Genomic DNA, 23,760 nt, shown 5'->3' with positions numbered 1-23,760 from the left:
TGTAAGAAGTAGTACCAAAGGTTTCTATGAGATCTCATTTTGCTAAACTTCTTGCAGAACTAACACATCAGACCCAATCCCTCTTTTAGTTATTTCAATGCAACATCATTTGGGAAAATTCATAGTTGTGCAAGTGTTCACTTACTACAAGATAAGCAGGCAAGTTAAGAAGTGTAAGCTTAATTCATGCATCAAAACTACACAGTTCAAGGGTAAACAAGTAAGGGCTTACCAGGCTTACTCCTCTTTTTGTCAGAAACTGGCCCAACCTCTTGGCACGTCCTCCAAAGAACTTCCCCAGAGCACTGATCCACGTCAAGCAGAGAGGAACTCCAAAAAGCCCATAAAATATGCAAAAGAGACGCCCAGCGTGTGTCTTTGGAGAAACATTTCCGTAACCTGAAAGAGATAAGTATGTGGTCCGTCTGTTCTTGTTGAAGAGAATTCAAGGCACTTCTACCTGTGCACAAAACAACGTTGTGTGGGCTCCCACTGTGTCAGCACTCCTTACTTCACCATCTAAAAGGGATTTTACTCCAGCTGCTGATCTTCTGAATCTGGATGCCTTCCAATTTGACTCTAGCAAACACGCAAAAAACCCCGCACTTTAAGAGTTCCCTAGATTTTTTGCATCTTTTTCTGGACAAGATGGGATAAATACAAAATAAAGCTCATCTCAAAACTTCTGATATGATGCCCCAATCTTAAGCAGCGCTATTAAAAACTTAATTTGATTCAGTTTTATGGAATGAAACTCAAAATTCATCCTGAAGCCAGCTCCCACATGAAAGATCCACTATACACATTTAACTTGTGACCTTTGCAGGGTAAGAGCTTGTGAGTTAAGTGCAAGGCAAGTAAGTGCAAGATATTTCAACTGAATTTTGTTCTTTGCTGGTCACAGAACCCAACAAAGCATTACAGACTCAGGCTTCAAAATCAGCAGCCTATTTTCTGAACTTCTGACAGAGTTTTCTTCTTTAGGTGTGTTATTGACTTCAACATTTTGTCATAAGTTACAATATAAGCTGAGTATTGTGAATTTCAAATAATAAAGAAAACCACAGTACTGCATATGGTTTAACAGTAAGACTTCTAAATCCAGTCCTCTATGGTTATTTTGCATTCCTTTTTAACTGTAGGTGCAACAAGTATCTAACAACACCATGTAGAAAGATTTTTCTGTAAAAGCAGAAGGCAAATGATGTTGAGTTCTGAAAACCTATGTATCAGAGGAGGAAGAAGTCTTTCAGTGCAGAGGGTCTTACAAGCACGAATCAGCAGTGATATTTAAAAAACAACAGTTGTTCTGCTTCACCTTCTTTTAAGAGGTAGATAAAAAGTCTAGATAGTTCTGCAAGCCAGGAACACTGATGATTTAGTAGTAGCTCAAGAGGATGCGTGTGTGTAACAAGACAGCAATACAAAAACCTCATATGCACTTGCTTTAGGTATTAGTTTAATGGCATGCTTTGTTACGCTTTTGTTTTGGAATTTTAAGTGATTTGGAAATCTAAGTGCATGAATCAATGGAACTGGAATGACACCAGCCAACCCCAACAGCACCTGTAATCCATTACTGATTGGAAAGGCACACTTTTCTCTTCTGTACACCCATGGAGAGTGCCAAAATCCTCAGTTTTTTCCTCTATGAATCTGCAGGTGAACACACACTCTAGGCAGCTCCAACCATGGGGACTTTACTCAGTGGCTACCTTGACACAGAAATGGGAGAGTAGAAACACACTAAAGCCTACAGAAAACTACAGTTAGGAAGGCTGATAAATATTTACCGATTGTAGTGATCACAGTAGCAGCAAAGATCACAGCATTAGGCCAGTTCCAGTTGTTGAAAGTATTGTTCCCAGTGATGGCAACCCCCTGTCCAGCAGCATCTGATACAATCTGTAAGGAAAAAGCTCACTGTCAATCTTATAAAATCCTGGCAGCCTAAAAAAGAATGTGCCTGTCCCTCTCAGGTTTTCCCCTTTAGTCCCCCTTTCAAAATAATCTCTGATTTTTTTGTGAAAGCTGGCCTAGTATATTCACTAACAATAATTTTATGAAATACTAAAAATTTGTTTCACATAAGCAAAAGTATCACAGGTGCTCTGACATTTAAATAGGAAGTTTTAATTAGATAAACTTTTACTTGATTTACAAGTTTAAACCGAATGGATCTCTTCCAGAGAGCAAATAACACTCCTGCAGACTAAACTAGCATTTAACCTCCAGTGCAGATTTTGAATCTAGTTTAATATTAGGGATATCTTCAGAACTACTATCCATTTCAAAACACTGTTACATGCCTCAGCTTGACTTGGGCATGAATGTCATAGAATCCTTGGCAAAGCTCATGTGATTCATGTTAATTCACCTGCTGTCTCTACCAAAGTCAAACTATCTACTGTAAAACTGTACATTTCAAAGACAGAAATTAACTTTTTTTCACAGCATTTCATGCAACAGGATTCCAACCATTATCCTTGAATCAGGCCCTTTTCTTCTCCCACGCTGGAATCTGGTATGCCATGACAAATGCAAAGCACTTGTTAGCAACGGTCCAGGGAAGCAAGTGAGGTCAGCAGCATTTCTACAGATTCGGCCAGTCAGTTTTTTAACAGCTCTTCACATCTCCAGGTGCTCAAGAATTCTTAAACACCTTCACCTTAAACACCTTAAACACCTTTTGTAGGAAGGAGCTTCGAAGAACTAGCCTCCCCTCCTTTTCCAAAATTAGATTCTAGAAAACACACTGATTAAAAAACCCTAATTACTATTTAGTGTAGAAAGTGAAAGTTTCAGAGCAAAACGATGCATCTTGCCAATGCTGATGTGCATTTCTACCTCCCCAGAATAAAAGAAAAAAGCCAAACCAATTTACTATATTGTCTCTGTGAAATCTCTAGTTATTTCAATCTTTGCCCTGTCACATCATGATGCAGTTAAAACCTTATCAGGTTACTCTGCTTTTTTCCCTTCAGTGTAAATACTTAACAAAACTCTGAGGCTACACCCATATACAGAAAAGGTGAAGATATCTCCAAATGTTGATATATAACGCTATCCACTTTCTGTGTTTCTCCCTCAATAAGTGTTGAACATAAAAACTATCTTCAGCTGAGTACCTAAAAAATTGGAAGTAATATACTTTTTAAAAATTTTTTTTTTTAGAAATAAACATGACAGGTGATGTTTATCTTAAACTGGCAAGAACTTATAAAGGTAACTACATCCAACTCTTCCTTCCCCCATCACCCCTTCCTTCCTTTCTACTTGATTAAGATCTGATCTTGGACCCAGCAGAGACTCAACACAAAGTTCAATCACTACTGAAAACATACACAAGTTAACACAGGTTTTAATTATTCTTCAGACTTAATACGTATCACCACCCTCCTACTGCAGTAAAAATGCCCTCAAAGTGAATGTATTGTGCATATACAGGATGCAAACAATGTAATTAAAAATGCACTTTCAACACAGAAGCTGTTACAGAAGATAAAAGGAGAAGCACTGAAAGTGAATGAAGGTAAAGAACCAGATTTTCTTTTTTCTCCTGGTAAACTCAAAGTGTGTGCAAAACTGCATGCAGTGCCTTTCCATATCCTACAGGCTCTGGATAGAAAAGGACAGAATTCTTACCAAGGCACTCATTTATCATGAGAAAGTGGTGTACAAACGAGAACCTAGAACAGGCAAGTCGAGAGCAGGCAACTAAAACACACAGTGCCACCCCTCTTCAAAAAAAAATGGATCACAAGAGATCATCTGAGGAGAAACCAATCAAAGTACAAGCACTCATTTCTGCCACGGTCTGCAGATGAACTTCCTGGAAGTCCCAAAGGACATCCAAATCACCTGAAAAACACAACCTGTTCTCTATTATCCTTGAAAACATGCCTTGACTTCTTCCACTGCCAAAATGTTACACTAAGCACCAGTTTTCCAGTCATTTTCCATTCCATAAGCAGACTTGGATGTTTTTTAGTTGTTGTTTCCTCACAGAGCAAGTGATCTCTAAGAGACCCAGCGAACTATCCGTTCCCATTGTCACAGGCCATTATCTCATTACTCCACTTTGGTCTGACCTCATGAGCTCAGTTTCCCAGCACATACAATTATGTCAAGACCTGCCAGGATTTGAGGTCTGGAGGTTTAAAGGGGGCCCAGATCTGAGGGGAAGAAGCTGCTGGACATAGCTGCCCTTCACAGCCAGGCAGCTAACATATGGGGGGCAGATGGCCAGCTCTACAAGTTATATACAGAGAACCACAGATACTTCTCCAGACACAGCTGACACCCTCCTCCTGTCCCTATTTGCACACAGCTATTGGCTATTAGCACAAAATGATCTGTCATCTCCAGTCCAGTCTTTTTAAGTTACTTTATACCTGCAATAAGTCTGAATGCACTATTTGCATCCCAGCTGCAGGAATGAAGATGGTCACAAAACATGCTTAGATAGCTTTGGTGCTGTGGGAAATATGTAGCTGCTTTCCAAGCAGCATAACTTTTGCCATACTGAAATAATTAAAGATTCTGGCTTAAAACAAAAAATGTGAGTGGACACTATGCAAGTGAACAGCAAACATGGCTGTGGTTTTTTTGCTTGGCAAATCTGTTAGGCTCTAATGTCAGAGATGCCTTTATGTTCATATGCTAGGATACAGAATGCCCCAAGTTAGCTGTGCTTGATTTCTCAAACTACAGAAAACTTCCTCCAAAAAGTCTTTGGATTGTAAAATAGGAATCAAGGAAGAAGAGGGTAGATAGTGCAAGTGTTCTTAGTATCTTGAAAGATGTAATTTAAAAATACCTTTTCAAGTAAGCCCAAATGCAAAAGCTGAAAATAGCTAACTCATAATTTATACATCACCTTAGGTCTCACCTCAGGACAGCTAATACTGATAAAGGCGGGACAGTATTTTCAGTCAAATGTCTTCTGCCTCACAGAATTAAACCCTCTCTTCTCCCTCATTCCCTGCTACTCCAGTTCTGCTTCTTGGCAAAGGAAAAAGGCAAAGAAGTTTTAGAGACTCTTGTGTTATTATTGGAAGTTAAACAGACTTAAAACTACCACCTCTTCTGGAGACATTAACACAAGCAGAAAAAGGGATGTAATTTGAAAGTAATCAAGCAGACAATATGCTCCATTTGCAAGGTACCTCTTCCCACTTTCCCACAAACCCCAGCCCTGCTCCAATACAGCCTTGTGTTTCCTGGCTTTGGTGACATTTTTATTAACCCTCTGATGACCAGGCAAACTCCAGATTCACCAGGCATCACAGGAAATAGTTGTTAAATCTCCTCTGTCTTGGACAAAGGAGAGCCATTTAGGCACATACCACTTGAATCCCCCCTATATGAGTAAGAGTAGGGCTGAAAAGTTCTCAAAACAAATTCAAAAATAGCAAGGCAAAGTCTTGGCCCAAATAGGGCACACACCATTACTAATTTTTTTCTAAGAGTTAAGGAGTGCAAAAAAGTTGCGATACAGGTTTTGCATAACAAGTAGGAATGATTTAATATTTGGCATGAAATCTTAAGATACTCTAGTAAGGAATAGTTGGGTCTGATAACAATAAGCAATAGGAAAGAAAAAGGACTTCTGGGGTACTTGTGGCCAGATAGATACACCAGACTGAAGACAGAAGACAATAAACTGGCTATATATAAACTAGAGCAACAGATCCTGCCCCACAGGCACACTATTACATACAGGAAGAACAGCCAGATATTGCTCAGAGCCAGGTCTCGTTTGAAGAGGCTAAAGCCTCCCTTCTTATTCAGAGCATTCCCTGGAGATTTGACATGCAAGTCTAATGGCAGCTTTAAGGTTCTCCCAGTGGTATGAACAATTGTCTTCTGAAATGCTGCTTTTCCACAAGAAAGGAGATGTAATTGAATTATTAAGCCTGAAATCAGACCCAGTGGCTTTCATTCTACTCTCAACAGTATTAAGACTGTAATGGACAATCACAGCTTGCTACTGGATCCAAAAGCTGAATCCACTAAAGCAGCAACTGAGCCATCCTTTGAGGACTCCTAGGCTTTGTCCTCACTTCTGACTCCAAAAGAACATGGGAGTAATTTCTCTTCTTTCTCAAATTCTTTTATCAAGGATGTAAAGATTTAGTGCACTGAAAAACACTGAATTACAAATCTACCAAGGACTTTAGAGACTTTCCTACAAGGAATAAAAGCTTCAACAGCAATCGTTTTTCACATTGACATCTAAATCTTTTATACAATTTGAAGAAACCAGAAAAGTGCAGTAGTTATTTAATCATAGGTACGTATAATACTGAAAACTTAGTCAATCACAATAAAATTATACAGGGTAAAAATTTTAAATTTAAACTATCAGATGAAACTCGTGTACTGCTGTTCATTTCAGCTTTAACCAAATGCAGTAGCAGCAGGGCAAAACAGATAGGTGAAGTCATACAAGCATTTGTATGAACAAAAAGCCTAAAGGAACTCCTGGTTACCTTAAAAATACACAAACAATTAAAATCCATGCCCATGCAAATTGCACACCCTTTTACTTGTCCCACATGGGTTTTGCAGTGACTTAGGTTTTCTGGCTCCAGCTATAAACTTACAGTAGCAGTCAGCTGTTTATAATAATCATATTTTTAAATGCAATAAAAACACATTTCATTGTTAATGAATATCTTTCCAATAATAAAAAACTTGAGTCACATGTTAAGATTCCCGGTCAGATATACATTACAAAGTTCTGCTGACCTGGATAATACTGTCTCAGGATTGATTACACGTACACAAAGGGAAAAGAAACCCTCTCAGCCAGTAACCCTTTTCAAGGAAAAATGTCAGTGGGTGGTCACAGCTAGACTGACAGGACAGCCTCCTCAGACTCCTTATGCAGACAGGCAGCCATGGCCAGAAATTTCCTGTCCTGTTGGCATATTGCACTTTGACATCTGCTTGCACATTAAAAGCAGCAGAACCTATTTCCCAGGCACAGTCTGAATTTGTCAGTACTTTATAGCTAGATCAAGTTGTAGATTCACAGTCAAACTCGAATATATGCATCCTGGCTTACAGCTCAACTACTGACTAAGTTTGTGGGTTTAGTTGCTAAACAACAAATATATAATATAACACTAAATGCCATAATCTATTGTTCTGAGTTATGGTCACTGGAGAAAGTGAGAACAACAAACAAATGAAGTAGATATTGAAGGTGACTGGCTTTCACTCTGCACCCCGATGTGCCCCAGCTGAATGGAAGATACTGTCCATCAGAGAAAATATTTTCCTCTCAGGAATACCTTGGCAGCTTGGGGTTTGGGCTAGGAAAGGGAAAGTGAAGTCAACTATGCAACTAATGATTTTACCAATGAGTAAAAAACTCTTTCTCCCCAATTACTTTTCATGTCTAGATATATGAGGTGTATACAAGTAATGTTCTATTAAAATTTCCTGTTTGAGTTTTTCAAAGACTTCATATTAACCTATATATTCTTTCACCTCTCATCCCAACCTCAATTACAAAACCAGATGCAGTACTGCTAAGAAAATCTTGCTGTGCCACGCTGCTTACTTTGGTAGCCAGAGACACAACGTGGCAGAACTGCAGAAAGCCCAGAGAATTCACATATGGTGAAATGATTTCATTGAGGCATCAGAAAGATCAGCTATTCCCATGTCATCTTTAGGACATGGCTGCTATACACGTGTCTGTGCACACAAATGGAAGCTCATCACTTCTTGGAAAGGAAAAAAATTCTTTAAGGATTAGAATACAAAAAGACCCACACAGCCTACAACACAGAACAGCAGCACCCTATTTGGATGCTTATTTCTTCCACTTGGCACCTGGCACCTTTTGTATGTAATCTGCTCAAGGCAAAAGCTCTCAGGAAACGATGGTAGTTACCATCCACCCCTTTTGAGCAGCTCAAAGCCACCAGAAAGGCACACAGTTGTGGTTCCTGCCATCTTTTTTCACTCCCATCTCTACTGTAATGATAGACTTACCCTGACTGCTTGCTTGGACTCAAGAGTTCCCAGCTGAATCCCGCTGGCATATGACCAGGGCCAGCACACAGGGCCAAGTGTACAAGCCTTTGAGGCTGCCTTCGCCACCCGACAGTCTCTGCAGGATTACACGAACCAGCAGGACTTAGGATAGCTGACCTCTCATTTCCCTCTCAGCATTATCTGTGTTTGCAGTATGAATTTTGTGTTTGTCAGGGCAAGAACCATGCCAGATGTAAAAAGAAGTCTTTTAGCTGAGCCCTGGATTTCCTACTTGTCTTCTGTGGGGAATGGTTTGCGACCTTTTTTGAGAAAGAAAAATAAGACAAATGAACCACATTGTCTCAGTCTGACAGGCAACACCCTCGTGTCTTGCTAACCTGTGAAAAGTTTTACTGTCCTTTACTGACCTATGCAGAGAGTTGAGCTGGAAGGTGGTTGGGGCAAGAGGTGCAGGATATGAGTCAGCAGCACCTGCACTATAGAAGGATGGTGGGAATTAACAAATTCCACATTAAATGAAGAGGACATCAGTTGACTACACAAGTCTGATTCCGGATCAACTGAACATAAAGGAGTGACTCCTCAGCTGGCCTATACTAACCTAGGTTCTGCAAGACTCTTGATAATCCTAGAACTTATACAGTCTGTTTTAACAAACAAAACCCAAGGCAGAAAGAGCACAATGGGGTTATGGACAGTAGCCACTCACCACAAGGTCAAAGCTAAAACTGAAGCAAAAAATTGGAAGTAGTCATTGAGGGAATAACATTAACTTTCACTTCTAGAAGAACAGAAACTTCACAAGCTTCATGCTTGGTGTTGACAGATGTAAATAACACACATAATCAAAAGAATCCATGAAGATTATGCAAAAAACTAGAGAGATCACTATGAGTATACAGGATTCCTTCCCCCTTATCTATGAATTGAAATGGAAAAAAAAAATAAAAACAAACTCTGGAAAGCAAGTGTTATTCCCCAGGTTTACATTCCTGCGTAGATCAACTACAAATAGCAGGGGATAAGTTTTCCCCTTGCTGTCACAACCAATCACTCTATAAATGCAGTGCAAGTGCTATTGCAAGGAGATACATATTTTGCATTTTTCTATCAACAGTTTAGTCTTAAAATATAGTTCTCCTATCAAGGACAAAGTTTTGAAAATTCCCAGTAGGGGAAAAAAATCCTGGCAAAATATGATTTAACATACTTCAAAGGGAGGAGTTTGTTCCAGCAATAGCAAGATTTAATTCAGAATGAGATTATATTTTTACACTTTTATCAATACAGCAGATAGAGTATTCTCACTTTTCCACAGTCTTTGGAGAAAGAAGAACAAGAAAGAAATAAGTCTTTTTTTTTAAACTGCTTCGACATGTCAGTGGTTCTTGTTTGCGTGCTTTTAATAAGGCAATTATAAAAGTTATTTAAATTTGCTGTAAGTGACTTTAAATGATCCACCAGTATCAAAACAGAAACGTATATGTAGAGTTCAAATGCACTGTATATAACACGCTTTATCCAAAAGATTATATAACAAGATTGAACTTGCTCTGCAGAAAAAGTCTGGCTAATCTTGTTGATTCTTCATGTACCCAGCCAACTTCTTAGTGTTTCATTCTGTTCATGCAACAGTGCTTCTCAATGCACAAATGAATAACAGAACCAAGACACTCTATTGCTTTACCTTCATTATGCTTTGGTCTGTCAGGAACTTGTACCTTCACCTAAGCAGAATTTTTCTTACCTAATTGAGCCTCCAGCACCTGCCACTTCATACAAAGCTGTCCCCACATCTAAGCCTCATATTTAAAGAATGCACGTAAATACATGCCTGGTTTTCACTTTGCATAGTTTTGTGATATAACAGACAGCAAACTAGACTCATTTTGGCTGCTAATTTAGAACACAGCACACCCAGAAGGTTTTTTTACATGTGTCTTGTTCTTGATTTCTTATGTAGGTAATTTTGTCACAATTCTTTATTGATTTTTTTTTTTTAAGTGAGGAAACTCCTGTTCCTAGACTTCCGTGTGGCTAGCACTTCTTTTCTTTTAAAGCAGTCTTGCTAGTTTTATTAGAGGGAGAAAGCATAGAGTGGGATACCTTGTCCTTTGCTGGACTTTGAAAGCAGATTCCACTGAAAGTAATTAAGTACATGCTATGAAGAAAACTGTGGATTAGAGCTCGACATCCCTTTTAATTTACTGATTAACCAGCACAGAACAGGCTGTCCAGCAAGAACACAAGACAAGAAACTACCAAACAAGATACGACCAAACACAGAGAAACACTGAAGTAGTCTTTACCAGAGAGAAAATACTCTTGGACTAAATAATTGCATCACTGTGCTGTAAAGAAGCCCTGTGTATGTGTGTATGTCCTTCAAATGACATAACTGAGTTTGAAGAGGGGTTAGAAACATCCACATATTAATCCTACAAACATACCTTCACACTTAAGAATATTCACTATTTAGTATAATTCTGAGGATGCTTCTCTAAGGTTTATTTAGGCACTCAGAACTGAGGAAGAGCACTGACATATCCCAAAGCAAACTGGAACTGCTCAACACGAGCTCCAAAATCATTCTGCAAAACAGTTTGTTGGATATGCCAGTGAATTCCTATATGCATCTGAAGTTCTATCACATTAGCTGTTCTTAAAATTCACACTACCCAATCCCAGAATGACCTGTAAATACAAAGAGATTTAAACAACAGCATCTTTGCTATGGGTTAGTGAATCTATTGTGGTCTTGTGGCCATGCTTTGGTAGTGGGGGGGCTATGGGGGTGGCTTCTGTGAGAAGCTGCTTGAAGCTTCCACCATGTCCAGCAGAGCCAATGCCAGCCAGTTCCAAGACAGATGTGCCACTGGCCAAAGCTGGGCCAATCAGAAATTATGGCAACACCTCTATGATAACGTATTTAAGAAGGAAAAAAAAGTTATTGCTCAGATGTAACTGCAGCCAGAGCGGAGAGGAGTGAGAATGTGAGAGGAACAGCCCTGCAGACACCAAGGTCAGTGCAAAAGGAGAGGCAGGAGGTGCTCCAGGCTCTGGAGCAGAGATTCCCCTGCAGCCTGTGGTGCAGACCATGGTGGAGCAGCTGTGCCCCTGCAGCCCATGGAGGTCCATGGGGATGCAGAGATCCACCTGCAGCCTGTGGAGGAGACCCAGGAGACCCTCCTGAGAGGAGGCTGTGACCCTGTGGGAGGCCTGTGCTGGAGCAGGGTCCTGGCAGGGATCTGCAGGCCTATGGAGGGAGGAGCCCCCGCTGGAGCAGGTTTCCTGGTAGGACTTGTGACCCGAGGGGGGACCCACACTGGAGCAGGCTGTGTCTGAAGGACTGCACCCCATGGAAGAGTAACCCAGATTGCAGCAGTTCCTAGAGAACTGCTGCCCATGAGACAGACTCACACTGGAGAAGTTCACAGAAAACTGTCTCCTGTGGGAGGAACCCCACAGTGGAGCAGGTGAGTGACTCCTCTCCCTGAGCAGTGGCAGGAACAATGTGTGATAAGCTGAGCATAACCCCCTATTCCCTGTCTCCCTGAGCCACTGAGTGGGGGGAGGTAGAGTCTGTGAAGGAGGGAGGGGTAAGGGGAAGTTGTTTTTAAGAATTATTTTACTTTTCATTATCCTGCTCTGATTTTGTCAGTAATAAATTCAATTAATATCCCCAAGTTGAAACTGTTTTGCCTGTGATGGTAACTGGTGAGTGATCTCTTCCTGTCCTTATCTCAACTCACAAACCTTTCACTGTATTTTCTCTCCTGTCCAGTTGTGGAGGAGAGTGATAGAGAGACTTTGGTGAGTGCCTGGTGTCCAGCCAATGTCAACCCACCACATTTTACTATTGCATACAGTCTTCAGGACCTTCCAAAAACTGCGGGTGAAGTTTTTCAAAAGCATTTGTGTTTAGATACAATGCCATTATAAATAAAACATAAGAGATAATACTGTCACAGCTCCCTACCTTTATTAAGGCTAGTGGCTTAAAAATCTGTCCTGACTGCAGAATAACCTCCTTTCTGACTATTCTGCCAATTGGAAAGGAGTTTTCCCACACCTTCTCCCAGGCACTCATGATGGATAACACTTTTCCTCCCCTTCTCTTCAGCATTATTATTTTAACGCAGCACCAATTACACGTTTAACAACGCAGAAAGTTCTTCAGTGGACTGAGTCTAAAAAATAGCAGTGACAAATTTAAGTCTGGGTGTTTCAGGGGTTTTTCTCCTGGGTTTTATGTTTTTGCAAGGGCAACATGTGTGTGGGAACAATGCTAAAATGATAAATTTGTAACAGGGACTAAGCATTGAGCTTTACTAATCCATAACTGCTGACAGTGGCAACCTAGTGAAGAGAGGAAATAATTGATTTAACATGCAAAGGGCAGTCTCAATAAAGACAGTACTAGAGGCACAAGCACCTCTTTTTGTTTCTGTGTTCTCTATATGCTCCCTAGTCGGCAAAATGAATGAGGGTAGAGAATGCACATTTGTCACATGTCACACAAACACTCCTTATTTCAGTCTTTTAAGTGCTCATCTGTTTTCTTGTTTTTCAATTAAAATTTAATCAGACTAAGTGATCCTTTAGAAAGGCAATCTGTTAATTAACCCATATAAGACAACAGAAATCATGCTCTTCGAGCACAATCTCAATTTATTATCCAGAAATAGCTCTCATTAGCCAGAGACAAGAAAGGGGGAAGTTTTTACATACAAATTTAGAAGATATATGCTCTACTCTGGTTTTAGCTTGTTATCTGAAAGCCATGAAATAAATAATGAATTTGGAGGAGATGCAAAGAACCATCTTTATACATGCCTGAACCTGAAAGACACATAAAACTCTAATTGTGGCTTAAATATAATATTTATGAGTCTGGAAACTTCAGAACACAGTCCAGTGGAAACAATTTGTGAGTTTACAGACAAATTAATTCCACATTATTGTTTGGAAACAGAAAAGGTAAATAATTCTGCCAGCTATTCCCTGCTTGAAAAGATGATCAAAATTAGACAAAGCATGAGCAGTATGAAACTGGATACATAAGATTTGAGGATAAAAATTTTATGGCACTCTACAGTGCCAGCATTTGCTATATTGAATTTTTTTTTCTCCTACATTCCCCTGCACACACTCCATCCTCCACCTCCTACCCCACTATTAAAACCAGACATTCACATGCTGGACATTTTAGAAATTCATGTAGATGTAAATGCTGATCACTGCATCCTCCACCTCCTACCCCACTATTAAAACCAGACATTCACATGCTGGACATTTTAGAAATTCATGTAGATGTAAATGCTGATCACTGCATGAATTCTACTTTATCTACAGCAAGTCCTCAGGGTTGTTTCTACTTGGAGAAACAGTCTTAGTAATGTGTAATGTTCTGCAAGATTAGCTGCTCAATCAGCACTGGTAACTAGCACCACCACCTTTTCTTTCCCTCCAAGGTGGACACAAACATCACAAAGTGTATTGATATGTTTGAGTTCTGAAGGGAAAGTTACAGCTGAGTAATAACCTAATCAAGAGACCTTTCCTGAGGATATGATGCTTCCCAAGATGCAAGGGCACATTTTTTTTGGATGTCACATGGCATGGAGAACAAAGACTGAGAGTTTTAAAGTTAATGGAAAATATCCTGGGAAACAATTCCCATTGACATGATGAGAGAATTATCTCCTGTGGGACAAACAAATGGGTGGGGATCAAACTTAACCTTCCTAGCTTCCCAACTTCTGCAATATCTGAAAAGTAACAGAAAAACAGTAATTCCAGGAAATGCTGTCAATTTAACAACAGAAAGTGCCTGCCTATAGACGAGAACCATGGCAAAACCATTTGACTTAGTTCGATTATAGAGAGAGCAGGTTATCAAAATACAGTCTAAAATGTATCTATAGTTTCTTTAATTTCCTACTTCCGTCTATGCTACCAACTTCAACTCTCCTTGAATTAGCCTGAAAGAAGAGGAGAGCTCCAAAACTTCCGTATCTTGAAACCGGACCTCATTGCCCTTGAGAACAACATAGGTTTTGTCATCATTTTGTTTAGAGAAGATAAGCAATTTGTACTGCAAAAATGAAGGGCAAGAGGAGATAGCATTGCTTTCTTTGTACTATATCAGAAACTATAATGCAAGACCACAAACAAAAGCCATTTAAACAAAAAGCCATTTTGTACAAGAATAAACAACAACAAAAAAGCATGAGTGAAACTAAACTGCAAATTAAAACAGGTTCTCAACCAGGCAATAGCTGTTAATCAAAGCATTCAGCATGGTAGTGTGCATGAACCTCCCTGCCTAAACCAAGATCCAGATTAACACTGATTGGTTTAGCTAATGTAAATATTTCTGCCATGTGGTGTCAGAGGTAAGATTTTGGATCTGGAATCCCTATTAATTAATACTCTAGTGCACTGGGGAGCATATTTTTATCCTACAGTAAAATCCTCTTAGTAAGAGAGAAGGTGTTCTTCAGAGATGTTGGGAGAAAGTGTTTACTCTTTCACCATTTCCTGTGGCTCCATTCAAAGGCATGCAGGAGCTCTCCCTCAAGGATGGACATGATGCAGAGCACCCAAGAGATAAATGGTGAAGAGCAAAACAAATTACTTGGAAAGAAAGAACTCTGCTGATAAATAAAACACCAACACTTTTGCAGCACCACCTGTCAGGAAATTTATTTTTTCTCCTGACAGACTTCTAACAAGAAGGTCTTTAAGTAAGGTTCGAGCAATATAGAATACATACAATTTCCTTTACTGAATATATTAGTGGTTCTACGAAGTGGACACATTTCCCTACTGACTTTGTGAAGCCTTATCTTAGGGCAACATTGAAAACAAGTACAAGTAAAGATTAGTGATTTTGTAATGATAATTTGCACTCCTTATTTGTACAAAGTGCTATTCTACTGAAGGTTTACAGATGGCTGTTATGTCTCCAGCTACAGACATAACACAAGAGCTATCCTCTTCAGATTAAGCAAATTTTGCATGAAAATATTCCAACTGACAATGGAAACAGAGCACTCATCTGAGCAACCTGGTCTAGTGAAAGGTGTCCCTGCCCATGGCAAGGGAGTTGGAACTGGATGATCTTTAAGGTTCCTTCCAACCTAAACCATTCTATGATTTGTTCTTTTTTTTGTAAAAAGCAATGCAAGCATTACATTTGTCTTTGCAGCTTTCCATCATAAGCATCTATTTTACAAAATAGTGTTTTAAAAATAGGCAGTTTAAGACATTTTCAGTCAAAACACACATGTGTTTTCTAAAAAGTCTTCACATTGTGTACATGAGTGTTTGTGGAAACCTGTTGTAGTCTGCCCAGACATGATTTGGATAATGCTTGTTGATTTCATGGTCTGCAGTGAGTTCCATATTTTGCCTTTCTCCATCTTCATGGAAACTTCCCATTGCCTTCCCAAACTACCTTTACTAAAAGGAATGCCCCAAGACTGAGGCTTCGTTTTTCATGCAGTAAAATTCGAGGATAAAAGTCACAGAAGGATGTTCAGCCCAAAGGCGGTTGGACCTACACACACCTCCTCACTAAGGTAAGTTGAGGTCAAGCCAACATTGCCCACATGAACTGACAGAAAAACTGAGTAGTCAGGTCTTTGGAAGTATTTGTTGCTCTTTCTACACCATGAAATCAAGCATGCAATCAAGAAGAGAAAGCAAACTTAAGACCTCTGATCAGAAACTGCACAGTTGTTAAAATGGTACCTGGTGAATTTTGAAGGGTTTTGGCAAATTGAACCTTTACGGTTGAATGAATAAAGCTTTCCCTCACTACCAACCATTGCTGTCCTGCTGCTAATTTCTCTTTGACATAACAACTAGCTAACAACATGCTTGATTAGGGACCTCCTGGCCCACATGTGTAAAAAAGCAGACTAGGGGTGAACTATTGTCATGAGAGAATTGTTTATTCTGCAATAATCCCCCACGTTTTGGAATAGTTTTTTATTTTAGAGTAAACATGAAGTCAATGAGATTTAGGTGGTAAGAGTCTGTAAAAAAAAAAATTTGAACAACTGGAGCTCTACTTCTATTATGCAGTACAAATAGGTGTTACTGTTTCCTTTGGAAAAAAAGGTCTAACCTGTAGGGAAATTAACCTCTTGGAGGCATGTCAATATTTTTACAGCATGCACTGTTTAAGACTTGCTCGTGTATGATGTATAGCATGGACAGTTAATTTTCCTATAAGTCATAATTCATAGGACAAACAATGTGAGGGATATTAATGGAAAGAGATCAACAAGGTTATTTCCTTTTTATGACTTTCTGCAGAGTTAAATAATAAGTGAAACTCTTAATTCAGCAAATAAGTTAACTGGAACTATTTTGTCATTGCAGAATTGAATACTGAAGCTTCCCTATTTGTGATACTTGCAGATCCTACCCTTCAGCGAACTAATGTTGCCTAATTTTATTTCTCCTTTCTATTTATGTGCAATGGATGTAAATACCAACTGTTTTGAAGAGGCATCTGCCTTTTTTGACAGACCATGACTAGAGAATTTAACAGTTTATATGCACTTTCCCCCTATTAATTTCAGGACTAGATTCCAGTTTTATGAACTACTTAATAAACTATTTTGATGAAAAGCATATTCAGTGCTTTACCAGCATTCCCTTGCTCTTGTGATTAATGCAATAATAGAAAAGCTTCCTTTTCACTTTCGCAAGTTTCACATAGACATGTTTTGAAGACAAATTAGCTAAAGGTTATTGCTGCATGAGAACTGCAGCTGTTCTGCAGATGCTGAGTGTCCCTACTTTTCATTGGCCCACAATCCTTCTCATACTGAAATAAAACCTATCAGACTATGTCATAACTTTCATTATTACAGCTTAATTTTGTGGGCTTCTGTTCCAATATGCTCATAACAAACTTTGCCGTGGACAGGGAAAAGAAAAAAAAAGTATTTCAACAATTTTTATGTTGCATCAGCTGAAATTAAGACATTGGAATAATCTATAATAGCAGATTAAGCTTCCTTCCTATCTGAATACATACATGGTGACTAATGTAGCCAACTCCCCTTTAGAAGGGCTTTGGAAAATGCTGTTGTCCCCATTTCAGAGATAAGAAAGTGGAAGCAGAAGAGTCAAGAGTTTAATCAAGCCCTCACACCAGCTATGTTAGGCAGGGTTAGAACCAGACAGTGTTTCCATGAGCCTCTTGCAACAGAGCTGGTACCAATTGCATAAGCAGATGGTAACCCATGCAGCAGTCTGTTTCCAAAATAATACATTTCAGTTCAGTTGCAATTGATTTAAGTAGATTTAAATGAAACCAAAACAGTCCTATTGTCAATAAAAACACAGTTTATTGAGATGAATTTACTAGATGGAGAGGGGTTGGACAGAATATGTTGATATTACATAGGAGAAGCAGAAATGGAAACTGAGTTTAAAATTGTGCTTCCTGCCACCTCCTCCCCCCTAGCCTGCCATGATCACAGTGTGTAAGAATAGTTGATTAGGACAAGTCAAAACACAAGTGATCCAAGCTTGACAGCTTTGCTTACAGAGGCCCAGTAAGCTTTTCAATTCAGTGAGTAAATTGAAGCACAAAGTAACATTGCATACTGCATCCTCCCCCATTTATGGCCATGCATTAAAATACACTTCAGATTAAGAAATTTACAGAAAGTCACTTGTTCAGAGCACTCTAAAAACTGTTCAGAGTTTGTTTCTTAGGCACTAGGAGGAACATGTTATAGGCTTTTGGTTTCACAAGCACTTTGTATTTCATCCCCAAATTTCAATACAACTTTAAAGGTCTTCTTTCCCCAAGGACATGCTAGAAGCTGCTGCTGAAGTGTGCTAGTAGCATCACACACTCCACTTCCTATTTAACAACCTATCTTAAGGAGAAATTAGTATTTAAAAAAAAAAGGCAGGTCCTTGTAAAACACCTTACTTGTCTGACAATTCAGTGAGCTTACACATGCTAGAATAAAAATCTTGCCTGTCCCAACAGCATCAAATAAAAAACCGAAAGTGATCAGACTTGGGTGGAGCAGAGTACTACTTGTAACAACATTTTTAATCAGGTAGACTTTTGAACCACAAAACAGGAACAAGAAAAAGACACACTGTTGGCTATTAACCCTTTAGGGTAATACCTTCACTAAGCCACCTTGTTAAGCCAAACTAACAACCAGGTCTCCAGGGTGAACAAAAACTTTACATAACCTCAACCACACTAGTCTCTCTCCCTATATCATTCCTGTATCAGGCAGCAGGAGGACGAGGCAAGGCAAGGCATGCTTCCAATGTCAACAGGGACAGGATGCTTTGTATGAATAGCAAGGTGATGGGTTTATGTAAAGAGGTCTAACATGGGGAAAAAACTTGCCACAGAAATGCTCTTAGCTTTGAGATTTCTGTTATTATGTATTTAGCTTTATCCAGGGCTTAACCTGAAACAAAACGTTTTTATATTACTTACTGTAAGTCTCTTCAACACTAGATTAACTCAAGACCAATCTTTGAGGAGGACTGGGGAAAGAGTAGAGGCTGCTCTGAACAAATGTTTTCAAATACAGAGATCTGCTGGCACAGTTACAGCAGGTTAGAAAGAAGTGTGATCAGTAACTGAGATAACACGCTAGGAAACGTCTGACCTAGACACTCAGACCTGTAATAGCTTGGTTTGCCTAGTCTATGTTATTTCTTCTGTTGGGTGAGTGAATTAGACTGCCAATAACTTCAGTTTGCTGCTAAGAGCTGGCTGTGCATTAGAGTATTTCTTAAACACAGTTGTGTCAGCATATATACAAACCCCATTTTTTCAGGAATTGTATAACATTAAAAACCACACACGCAACACTTGCACTGGAACACAATCTTCTGCTATTTTAATATATTCTGCACTATACTAATAACTACACAGAAGGGCCTTTCTTACCAAGAGAGTTTCCAACCACTAACTGAGAGAAAGCAGAACAGATACTACTTCAATAATTCTCCAATAATTCTCGAATAACCTTTTCAGTCCTGTACCACATCTAGTTCCTGGCCAAAACCCAACTGTAAACTAGAAATTGCATATATCCTGTGGAAAGGATTTAAAGTAAGTGAAAAAGTAAGCTTAGTCAACTGAAAAATCTTCCCACTTTAAGACTACCAAACCATGCACACTTTCAGATTCACAAAATTTCCCATACATCTGCAGGTTTCCCCTGAACAGCTAACAAGAGACAAATTGCAGGCAAAGAGTAATGTACAGCACTGACGTGTGGCAGGTGATTAACACTCTGTGCCCTGTCACTTCTCAACTGTCCCATCCCTGAGGATGTATTAAAGCCAAACCACTTTGTCATCTTCTTGCTACTGTATTAAAGGCAAGAGGGATCAGCTGGCACAAGTACTATAGTTGCTGCCTTCTGTTGGACTCTTTTCCTTCCTAGTCCAGATTTCCTGCAACTGACATCATGACTGTCCAGCAGCATCTATTACCTTCTCAGAAGCTGAGACAGAGGAAGCACTCGCACATTTCTAAGTAGAGAACCCTCAAGCGTAAAAGCTGCTCACATTCAAGATGCTAAGGGAGTCAAGAAAACCACAGAAAAGTTGCAGTTACCTCAAATAAGTGAGACAGTTCTCCTAAGATGCACAGAATTCAGCTTAAAGCACCTAGTCAGTGTCTAGTGTGGAACTACTTTATGGCAGTGTCTCTCCACTAGGAGAAAAGAAGCAGCCAGCTGTGAGGACATCTGTCCAAATAACCAAATGTCTAATTGTAGCAGAGCTGAACAAGCATTATTAAAACATGCAAATAAAGCCAAGGCACTGTCAAAGTATGAACTACATTTTACTTCCCCTAAATACAAGATAAAGACATCCTATTCTCATTTCATTAATCAAGTTGACAGCTTTAGGACCTTGCAGAGGCTATGTAACAACTCATGAAAAATCACTGTTATCCTATAGGCTCAATCCAGTTAAGACACTACCTGAAAATCTAGTATTACTGTAACAAACAACATAGAGACACAATAAAGATGACTACTGGGTTTGCTGCTAAACCAAAGCAACTTTAAAATTTTTCAGACTCTCTCCCTTCCCTTGCCTTCCACCTGAAAAGCCATAAAAAAAGTTGGAAACATGTAAGTGATATTTTAAAAGGGCAGTTGATAGTGACGCAGGTGAAAAGCTTTCAGAGTGCACTGATAAAAATAGGAAAGAGTGAAGCATAAACTCCAGTGCCCTTCAAAAACCCTTGTGCCAGCAAGGCAAGCATAGATTGCCCTCTGTCATTCTGCAGTCACGTACACACCACTTAAGACAGGCCTTAAGCCTTGACTGGCAATTTACCATAGGTCAACTATTTAACTTGATTTTAACATATTTGCACTACAGTCTGTAGCTGGTTAACAGCAACTGTAAGAGCGGAGCATGTGCCAGGCTAAGCGTTCCAGCCAGACTAATGCAAGAGAGGCTGAGGGAGAAGTCAGTATCACAGTGAGCTTGATTAGACCCCTTCTCTTTGTTCAGCTGCGTGGCTCCAAACACCTCCCCTATTTCTTTGGTGCCTGGAGGAGACTCATCAACCTCACTTCCGTTATAGGCCAGAACTAACCTGCTTACAAATTGCTGTTTCGTTAGCAAGGGACCAAACATGACTCTTGAGCAGCTTTCCTCCAAAGCTTTTTTACTCCTTTGGAGTAGGTTGGGAGTAGCAAAGAAGAGCAGCAATAAGAGCATTTGGAAGTCACACAGAGAAGTAATCACTGATAATTTGATATTTTAGCCAGGCCATCAAAAATACTGTATCATATCTGACTATGTTTTCTACCTCAGGACCTTCACAACCCTTTGCAGAATTATCTTCAAGTCCCATCAACTATTACTCACTCACTGCCATTATCTCACAATCTCATGACTTACTTTGCAGTCCAAATGAATGTTAACTGTCACCTGTTGTTAGGAAGTATCAGAATTCAGAGACCTGGGATAGGTCCAACTGGGACATTTCTGCACCTCTTGCAACCTCAAAGAGATGCTGCACAGGTCTGGGTTTTGTTTCTCAGCAGCTGGAGACTGCTTACAGAGTATTTGCAAGATGCCGGCACAGAACAAAGCTAATTTAATATTTGCCAGTTTGCTAAATCACAGTCCGTGTCTACCTTTTGATTAAGGCAGAAATATGGTCCTACAGACTGGCTGATCTGTAGCAAATCAATCCCCCAACAGTGGTTAAAAAAATAGGTCCATCGTAAGAAACACTACTGATACACATGGTTAGAAAAGGAAACACAACCTATTATTTGTTTCCTACTTCATCACTCACATTTCTTTGTCTTAAGAAAATCAGTGTATGAGGTTTGATTTAAAACATTTCAGAAACTGTTTTGCGCTCAAGAGTGTCTTTGATCCACTCCAGTTCACACAACACAATGCAGGGGGAAAAAAAAAGAATAACTTTCTTACTGATTTGACTGTAAATAGAGCTACTAGGACAAAAAATGCCTAGAAGCAATCTCTCCTGCCTACAATTCAAGTGTTGGTAAGTACATAACTAACACAGTAAAATCTAAAAACTCTAACACAAAGACATAATAGAGTAAGATGGGAGGACACAGAAAACAAACAGCCAGCCTGAAGTTCCCTGCTAAAGAACCCGGTGTTTTAAAGAAAAGACCTAGTAATGCTAGAACCAGCAGTGCTGATGAGGGACCTGACAGAATCAAGACAGAAAATAAAGGAAGACAAAGCCCCTTCAAGCCCCAGGCATCCCCTCAGCAGAGAAAGCTAGCAAAATGCAGAGTGCATATTGCATGCTTATTTTAAAGGTTCAATCTGTCTCAAAGTGTGGCACTCCTGAGGATGTCGAAGCACCACAGGTGCTTCAGGTGTGACCTCACTGGCATTTTAATTTAACTGAAGAGTGCAACTCTTCCACCTGTCCTGTTACCACATTCTGCTACATACTACAGAGCAGGCTCAGTTTGTCATCTGAACTTATTTTGGACTAAACAAAGCCCAAAGACATAGTACTACTCCATCCTACTCCAGGAAGACATTTAACTACACTTTCATATGTATTCATTCCATAGAATCAAACAAGTGCCAGGACAAAATAAAACCTCTGCAAATCACAGGCACTGTGATCAGCAGAACCATAGCACCAAAGTGTAAAAGCATTCTCCTTTGCTCCCCAGTTGATCAGATTATTGACTGTCACTTGTAATCCAGCTTGCTTCTGGGTTGTATGTTACTATGTTGACATCTACTTGCACTACCAGCAAGGAATACAACTGTTCTGAAAGTCAACAGCATTCAGAGAAAAGCAAAACAATTCATTATATTTAATTAGTATTAATAGCAAAACCAACAATTTGTTTTTAAAAAGGAAATCTGTACAAAGTCATCATTACACTGTATCTTCACTGGCTACAGAAGGTATCTTGCAAAAACCACATATACAGTATGAACCACAGCAGGGCTTCCAAGATCCTTTAGAACAAGCTGTTGATAACTTGCAAAACTACTTGCATGCAATGGTCTCTAGAGCAGAGCTTGCCAAAAACACACCTAGTAGCAGAAGGTAACATGTAAGGTAACACAAACATTCAGTTCTAAGGTAACAGAAGGACAGCATACCAGGAACACTCAAGAATGAAGTGAAGTTCGTAATAGGAAAAAGGAAAAGCCCATAGCAGGAAAATTATAGCTTCTGATCGATTGCTATTGCTCCATCAGCAGAGAGTTGCAGTGTATGCACTATCAGCTTTGTTTAACTATGTTCCAAGAAAGTTCAAACAAAATGGTTAAACAGGGAAAAAGAAAAAAAAAAGAAAACACAACAGAAAAACATGCCTGCTTACATTTGGTTTTATGTGTAGAAACATACAGAGAAAAGCTGTGGGGTAATGCAGCTGGACATCAGGAGGAATTTCTTCACAGAAAGCGCTAATAAGCACTGGAATGGACTGCCCAGGAAGGTGGTGGAGTCACCATCCCTGGAGGCATTCAAGAAACAACTGGACATGGCACTCAGTGCCAGGGTCCACTTGACAAGTTGATGTTTGGTCAAAGGTTAGACTCTATGATCTCTGAAGTCTTTTCCAACCTGAATGATTCTGTGCTGCCTGTCCTCAATTCTTTTCTCCTAATGTTGCAGTGGCAGTGGTCTGAGGCATCTTAGACAGCCGTGGACAGTGGTCCTACATTTTCATCTTAGTTCATACCTGCTGAACTTAAAGGATGCATAATTAAAGATATAAATTTGAAAAACCTAGGAATACCTATTTCACAAACATAAGCCTTAATTTACACTGTCAAGTTTTTATGTGAAAGATATTAGAAGTAGTTAACAACCTTGTTTCATCGGCAGTCACTTGTCCTTGTCTGAAAGATGCTCAGCTTTACTTTGTTCAGCCTATGGAAAAGGCTTAGGCTTGAAAAGGACAAGTCAACTGGCATTCTAGATAGTTAATTGTCCTCTATTTATCCACCCCACCTTCAGTATCTTCAGTGGAAGGGATCAGGAAGGTAAAGGGCAAACAAACAAACCCAAGTAAGTCTAGAATCTCATTTATGCATCTCCTGAAGAGCACAAAAAGGGAAAAATATTATGAAAAAGATGCTCCTATTAACTTTACACTGAAAACTAAATCATTCTACAAAGCCTAAGCAAAAGCCATCATCTTTGTTAAATGTTGAACAAACAGCATTGAAAACCTAGTTCAAGTT

General features: G+C 39.5%; 1 protein-coding gene across 1 annotated transcript in view; it reads right to left on the bottom strand.

Moving 5' to 3' along the window:
• The window catches only part of KCNK5 (potassium two pore domain channel subfamily K member 5), a 35,775-nt gene that overhangs the window by 7,058 nt on the left and 4,957 nt on the right, over positions 1-23,760 (bottom strand). Inside the window, exons 2-3 of the mRNA XM_069009828.1 lie at positions 1,794-1,905; positions 233-399 (exon numbers count right to left, since the gene is read on the bottom strand). Coding sequence (XP_068865929.1) covers positions 233-399; positions 1,794-1,905 — 279 coding nt within the window. The remainder of the gene's footprint in view (positions 1-232; positions 400-1,793; positions 1,906-23,760) is intronic.

Source organism: Aphelocoma coerulescens, chromosome 3, assembly GCF_041296385.1.
Source record: "Aphelocoma coerulescens isolate FSJ_1873_10779 chromosome 3, UR_Acoe_1.0, whole genome shotgun sequence".
Lineage (NCBI taxonomy): Eukaryota > Metazoa > Chordata > Aves > Passeriformes > Corvidae > Aphelocoma > Aphelocoma coerulescens.
Note: the sequence above shows the minus strand (reverse complement) of the source record. Positions and strands in the feature narration are given on the sequence as shown.